General features: G+C 39.1%; 1 protein-coding gene across 1 annotated transcript in view; it reads right to left on the bottom strand.

The window, feature by feature from the left end:
• Positions 1-205: 205 nt before the first annotated feature.
• LOC128740656 (fibrinogen alpha chain) overlaps positions 206-7949 on the bottom strand; it is a 254538-nt gene continuing 246794 nt past the window's right edge. Inside the window, exons 4-7 of the mRNA XM_053836219.1 lie at positions 1118-1249; positions 850-1037; positions 485-671; positions 206-403 (exon numbers count right to left, since the gene is read on the bottom strand). Of these exons, the coding sequence (XP_053692194.1) occupies positions 206-403; positions 485-671; positions 850-1037; positions 1118-1249 (705 nt within the window). The remainder of the gene's footprint in view (positions 404-484; positions 672-849; positions 1038-1117; positions 1250-7949) is intronic.

Below are 7949 nucleotides of genomic sequence, written 5' to 3'. Positions count from 1 at the left end.
TTGGGAAAAGGTGTTTCTTCAAATACACTGGGAATCTCTGATCTCTAACGTCGCGGTGAAGAGTTGTTTCTATGACTCGTTTTGTATGGGCTTTTTTTAAACCAATATGTTTCGATTGTACAACAAAAAAGAAAACAGAAATAATAAAAAAGATTTGTACAAAAACTCGAGTTTGCGCGGAAAAAAATAAAAAAAATTATCACTATTACGTCGTCGTCGCACTTGTAACCTGTGGTTGGGGCTGCGGTCCGCGTGGTTTGATCATCATGGTGGCCTTCTTGAGCGTGTAGTCCCAGCCCCTCCAGCGGAACCAGACAATGCCCTGCCGGGCGGTTAGGTCTTGCGGATCGTGCAGATACAGACCGTTTAGCCCTCGTCCACATGACTTCCACCACCAGCCGCCCTGGAGGCACGGAGAAAAGAAAGCAATAATGATTAGTTTTAAAAGCTGTTTCAGCAAAAAAGTTCAATTTGGTTTTGGTACCTTGAGCATGCTGGCACAGTTCAGTGAGCTTCGGTCGTTGTCGCGGTTGTACGTCGAGAACGGACTATTGTTCGATCCGTACCAGGGATCGTTCAACGAGTCACCGGCGTTTCCTTCGTATCCATCGATTTCCAGCTTGTAATAGTCCTGCTCGGAGTGGATCTTGAAATGGGAATATTGTGCGTACCTGCGGAGAAATTTAAAGGTTAGAGTGACTTCTCAAACTAGCCAAAATCACGTGTCTTTGTTAAGAGTTCTTTTAGAATCTGTGAATAGAGAAAGACGAAGCTTTTCCTTTGTAAATACCCAGTAGAAATAGTAAAAGGTAAAGTATTTCGTCTTTCTCGCACAGAAAAAGAAGTGACCTCTTGTTTCCTTCGAAATCTTCCAGTTCGACCCGGAGCGAGTAGTCCTCGTTGTTCGTCAGCATGTAGATGTTTTCGTTACCGAGCCAGAATTCCTTCGCTGGATCGCCGAATCCATTCTTGTAGTCTGCCCAATCGCGGTTGAAGTTTTCCCGCGGTTCGCCAAAGTCGTCGCGTCGTTGAATGACCTGAAAAAGAGGGAAAATCGCAAAAAGAAAATATGACCGATGCGGCTCATTCCGGGGCCAAATGGAGAGAAACTATTTACGGTCCATCCGCCGTCGGCGATCTCCTGCTCGCAGAACACCTTCAGGAACCAGTAGGTGGTGCCTCGGATTTGCAGATAGTACACGCCAGACTGGCGCATGCCGGCATTCATCAGGTCCGTACAGGAGAATCCCTGCAAGAAGAATAAATCAAGACGGCGACACGGGCAGGGTGGCAAGTTTGAAAATGAAAACGGAACGATAGGGAAGAAGAACGATCGGAATTAATAGGTTGCATAGATTTATTGCGAAATATAAACTATTATGTGAGTAAACGTGCATGGGGATTAAAGTAAATATGATAAATTTTAATATGAAAATAAAATATGTTCTGTAGACAGTCAACGTCAACCGTTGGTCAAAGCTTTACCAGTCTACTTTTAGTTATTCGGTATTTGTATTGGGAATGATGTGAGACAACTCGGATAAAGTAGTTTGGTCTCATATATATGATGTCACGGTCAGACAGTAATGGATGGAGGAGATTGACAATAAATGAAGTACACCCGCAGTTATATTTATTTCCTGAATATGAAGGGAACTAGATTGATGACGAATGACGCATGCTGCTCAATACAATTGCAAACCAACATGTGAAAAGGAACTGAGTCCAAAATGTGAACCACCCGAATGGGAGTTGATTTTCTTACACTAGTCCAGCAAAGAGTAACTCACTTACATACGGTTAAACTTAGTCCTTTTGAATTAAAGCAATTATAATATTTAAAAGAAATGACATAGTAACTCACATTCGCCACACCCCGGCACTTGCCACACATAAGGCTCTCACTTTGAAGATATAAATGCATGAAAATAGCTAGAAATCGCATATTTAATCGTATGTGATCATGTCACCAAGATATTTAGGGAGTAACTGACAACCAAGTGAAACGAAATGGAAGGAAAATAAGCGAACAATCCGCAGCCTGAGCGCGTCTGATATAGAGAAACTAATCTAATCGAAATGAAAAGAATCACAGTATAGCAGATCCGAAAGGCCCTTAATTTGACTTTCAACTCGAGATGTGGCAAAAAGATTCTCTTTCCGTTCAGTTGACCAACACTGTAAGGATAAAAACTTGATAAAATATTTGTAGTAGCCTTATTGACTAATAAATGTTTTATGGAAGTGTCTAAAATTTCTCGAGTTCGATTATTTTTTGAGTTACGCAAAAATATCTATTTTATTTGTATGAGAGTCCTTACCCTACTACCACCCCAAGTAACAATTCCAAGTTTTATTACGTTCGTATAGTTGTTTTCATGACCAATTTCATAAAACCGCTAATAAAACTATGAGCTCCACCAGAACATTCTGATGACCGCTATAAAACTGCTTTCTGACCAAGTTCTGACTTCTGACCTCAGAATGTTTTCATAACCGCTATAAGAATCAGGTTATAAGCTCAAGTAGTCGTATCACGCTCTGCTGAAAGCAGCAATAAAACCGGTTAAGCTTTCGCTGCTTGACAGTCATTGCCATAATTTAAAAAAGCTTTTCGCTTTTCGCTTTTCTGGCAAAAGCTAAATAAGTTCACTAGATTTGTCAACTTGAAAATATATCCGTGAGCAGAAAAGTTAAGGTTTTACTGACAGATCATTCTGAACGATTTGGTTTATAGCGACCAGAATAAAATATCCCATAGAATACCATCAAACGGGGTGACTTGCAACAGCGGGGTAACATGCAACAGCACTATATCGTTCCAATTTACTGTACTTTTTGATCTCTTACTTCAATTTTTAATCTATATCAGTCACTGAATCTTGTTGTTAAGAGTTCAAAGAATCCATAGATACTGTTATGTTGATTTTCTGCTGTTTTGGTGATTTTCAAAAAAATCCACAAGATGGTGTCAAATTTATCGTCAATTTTTCATCAGTAAAACGTTTGTGTCGCACACAGGCACTTCAAATAAAAGAGGCCTAACATACATTTTTTATAGTAAAATGAACAATAAGGAAACAAAATAATCGATTTATGATGACTAGTTTTGTTCATCTTATTTATTACCACATTATTCGTAAAACAAGCATTTAAACGGGGTAACTTGCAACAGCTGGTAGATATAAAAAGCTGTGTTCCGTTAGCTTCAAGAAGTAAGTTAGCATTTAATTTTGCATCAAACAATACTAAAGCACACCTGAAGAGTGTCAGATACTTTCGGTAAGTCGGAAATATGCCAGTTTTTCTCTGGATATACTAAAAATGGCCATACAAGAGGCCAAAAATAAAGTAACCTCACTGAGAGAATCGACCAACAATACGACAGTGTCTAATTACGATCACTCGTAACGTAATGAACATTCATATATTACGTAACCAAGATATCGATGATTTTTAACTCTCCCGCTTGTTGCAAGTTACCCCGTTTAAGGGGTTACCAGTAACAAATTAGTTAAAAAAACTCTACAACAGCCAATATTGATCGCAAATTTTTTCTCAATATGTGAAATTGGTCTAGGCTAGACCTAATAACTTTGTATTAATTAAATGTCTTCTAATGTACTACAGATAAGTTTTCACTTGCACCCATAGTTGAGAACTGTTGCAAGTTACCCCGTTTGACGGTATTTATTAAATTTTAAACAATTTCATTGGTTTGCAGCATGTGCGCATTTCATTTAATGGTGCATATTGATATGATAGGTCGATAAAATCAGCGGGCGTATTTTTGAAAACTGGTTGTCTCATCAAATTGAAAATATTCAGTTAGTCAATCACAATTTCTAGCAAAAATCATTTTAGTTGCTTCCTCTGGCAGGAAAACCGATTGATAATAACTTTTTTTCTGCAAAACACTTTGCTTTGATGAATTGTTGTTTGCGAGCTAAAACAAAATACTAGAATATGGCAATATGGCTTCGCATAAAAAAATGATTTTGGTGTTGAACTTTGGTATTCTTCATAATAGCAGCAAAAAAACTGTTTGGTTAGTGTGTTACCGTTTCAATAGCTCTATAAAACTAACAGATTTATTGCGGTTTGACAAGTAACCGCGATAAGATCAATTTTCATTGGTGCGCCATTTTGTATTGCTACGCCACACTTATGGTAAGTTTATAAGAGACGTGATGCAGCCAACAATTTTTAACGTGGTAATATGAGCAACCACAATAAATTTGCTTTATTAACAGTTTTATTGTGGTTTTTTAGCTAGCTATAAGTGTGTTTGGACTCGCATCCTCTTGGTATTGCGCAATACCACAATAAAACCAGAGGTAACGATTAATACCGCAACAAAATCTTTATAAATTCAAGTAAAACCAAGTGGCTTTAGAATTGTTACTTGGATATGCACGTTTTATGCCAGAACGGAGCGGTTTGAGAACAACCGGTCTAATAAGCGTCTTGTACAGGATATTTTTATAGGGAGTCTGTGCGTGGTACGTAGTCTGTTCGACCGCAATTGGTTATGAAGCTCCTAGTAAGCTGATAATACACCTCCGAATCTCACGGATAATGTCATTGTCCGCCGTTACCAGTGACCCAAGGTAGACAAATTCGTCAACTATCTTAAATATCTCTCATCTATCAAATCTTAACGGGAAATTAGCAGTCATTAAATTTTCGTCGGAGAGACCAATTTCGGAGGCAGTTTTTAGGCCCAAAAGCTGTTTATAGAAATGTATTCACTGCATTCTTCTTGGCAATCTGAACACAGCGAATATATTTTCATGAACAGAATTTTTGTTTCAAACAAAAAAATCCTTTTCAAATCAGTAGAATCGATGACGACTAATTTCACCTTAAATATCTTATCTATCTTACATATCTTAAATATCGATAAGCAGAACCTTTATTTGTAAAACTCCGAGAAGGTGCAACCTAACAGCGGCTTATCTATCTATTTATATAAGAGCCTTGTCTGTAGCCAAAACGAGGGGCGCGATATGTATTTTCATGGCAATAATCGGCCACATTAAGCAAAGACTCAAACCAATCATACCAGATTGCATTTAAGACGAGCAAAAGTAACGTAGTTGCACCTCATAGAGTTACAGAGCGTTAGCGTTACATAGCGTACCTCCAATTTGCTCTCAATTAGATACGAGGCGACGCGCGCGTGTTACAGCTAGTAGTTCATAATAGCCTATAGGTAAGAAACGTAAGAAACGTTGGAAAGGTTGTGCACGAGCCTCACACATACGTTTAACGCCATACGAAAATAATTTTTTTATTTTACCTCTATTTATTTGAAACATAGCCACCGGAAAACGGTAGTGAAGGGTCTGTTAAAGATCTTTTGAATTCCTAGTAACATTATTGATGCAAACATTATTTACTCTATGAGTACGTTGATTTTTAATTTTATTTTCTAAATGAGATAGTAAGAACATAGCAAACCGAGTGTGTCGCTGTCACCTGGATGCCATGACAGAGAGTTCAGGTATTGGAACCATTGCGCCATGACAGACACTACAAATGAACCATAAAATTCTGTTGGCCTCTCTGTTGGTAAAACAAACATTTCACCTTCCAGACTTTCAAGAACATCAAAGAGCGCCGATCTCAGAGACCAACTTTTTCGCGATAGTAGGCTGTAAATCAACCGCACATTGAACGGTTTATTATATCGTCGTCCGTGTGCTATATTGTGCTGCAAGTCAGAAGCCAGTTTACATAATTTTTTTCAATATTATGCATTTTAATTTACGTAATTTATCTGTAGTACAGTAGACAGGCAGCATGTGTCTTTATGTGGTATTTCATATTAAACCTCGTCAACTGAGACGTGTCCACTTTTAGCAGAGATCTTCTAGACGACATGAAGAATATCATCATTTCAGGTCCAATCCGACACACATCTTTCGGAATGACATGCTTCGCTGATTTGGTTAAATTTACGAGCCTGCGGTTTTCAAATAAAACGTTTAAAAACAAACACTTAATGATGCAAAACCTTCCGAAATCAACCTAATTATAAAGGTACAGACCAAGCTGCGGAAAACATGAACTCTCGATTGCAGCCAGCCTGACTCGCAGTCGGCCTTTCAGTTAGCACGGTCGATTCTGTCAGTCATAAACACGTTCGACGACGTGATGCCTACCTAACGGTTACGTCATTGACCACGGTCAGCTTGCTTTGTCTGTCGCGTGTTGCAGTTACCCGAAGCGAACTTCTGGGCTTTAGGTGCGCGATAATCGGTTTTAGTAGGCAGGGGTGGGACTTCTCTGAGAACAACCATCGGCCGTCTAGACAATTTACACCCGGTCCAACTTATCGGCCCGACTGACTGGTCACACGCATAGCAGTTTGTTGCCGCTAATTTGACTGCTACGCGGTATCACAACAGAAGTCTACAGCCAGTAGGGTGGTGCTCAATGTTTTTCAAAAAATCATGTGTTACATTGGGAAATTTTAAATTTTCCAAATTCAGGAATAAAAAATATACATACAATACGTTATACATATTTTGACCAGCAATAGAATTTTTCTTTATAAGCCATCTAATATTATCCACCCTGCTTGCTAGACTGGTAACTAGTTTGCCGGATCAGCAGCGGTACCGGCAAAGAGTGTTTTGGTTAGGACAATTTATGCAACACTTCATAAATTAGATAAATCGTGGACACGCACGGTTGCATACTTGCTTTTGAAAGTGACTCCGGTTGCGTGGTACCTCCAATTACCCTAGCCATTGACGGTAACTGACCCAGATTGCTGGCAAGACAACTACAATATAAAAATGCAAATCAACTTCATGGCTACTCCAGACTTGAGTCAGCATAGCTGACAGAGATGATTTCTTCCGACATTTTTTGTGTTTTAAAAAAACTTCCATTACTTTAAAACAACCTTCAGAATGACGAAGCGTTTAGCGCCTTTCAAAAATAATCGAACAAGTCACATTTTCGCACCTCACACCGACTTCAAACTCACAGTTTGTACCAGTCATAAAACAAAATATTTCCGTTAACAACGTGTGACACAAAATGAGCCATAGATTAACATTTCAACCACAAACACCGTCTCTGTGGTGTCTCCATTATTTCGGGAACGTTGTGGCCGTACCTACATTATAAGTGTGAAAGAAAGTTCGGAATTGGCACCACCTCGAAAGAGGGCACACGGCAGAAGGTGATGATTCCTCCCTATTAGCATATGAGGCGCCCTCCGAAACTTGACTACATATAGCTGTACCGGCATGCAGAGCGATCCACTGACAAACGATGACGGTAAACGATTTGGACGGACTGAATGAATAATGGCTCGGGCTACCGCAAGAGGCACTACTCCTCGGGCTACCAAGAGGCACCGATCAGTCAGTGCCACATGGTGCGATAGGAATTTATTTTAGAGCTCTTAGATACTCTTCAGTTTATATAACATACCCTAATCTTGATAACATCTCTTGCGAACCCCATGAGGTATCCTTTCTCAAAGTTTTTCAGCCCTCGGTTGAAGGTTTTATCCAGGTAGCAAAACCGCGGCCCAATGATGAAGATGATTTAACGATGACGTGTTTTTTCCGATGTTAATCACGAATGAGAGCGTATTCCCATACAAATCATCGCAATCATTAATTTTAAGTTGTATGCACATTTATCACGAACCTCGTGACTGCAAGCATGCAATTATTTAGTAGTAATTGCTAACCTTGCAGTGGAGTAGAATCTTCCGTGACTCAAGTGATACTAAACGTGGTAACTATTAATCATATCATACTGACGTCATCAGGATCGTCAACTTAAACTAACAAAAAGACACACAACAAATGGTAAATGACCTTCTGGGTTTGAGCCACATTAAAAAAAAGGACAAATAATATTTTTACGGGAAAACGTTTCAGATTGCATAGATTAATGTGTACTCCAATTTAGTATTTGTA

The sequence above is a fragment of the Sabethes cyaneus genome, chromosome 3, assembly GCF_943734655.1.
Source record: "Sabethes cyaneus chromosome 3, idSabCyanKW18_F2, whole genome shotgun sequence".
NCBI classification, from domain to species: domain Eukaryota; kingdom Metazoa; phylum Arthropoda; class Insecta; order Diptera; family Culicidae; genus Sabethes; species Sabethes cyaneus.
Note: the sequence above shows the minus strand (reverse complement) of the source record. Positions and strands in the feature narration are given on the sequence as shown.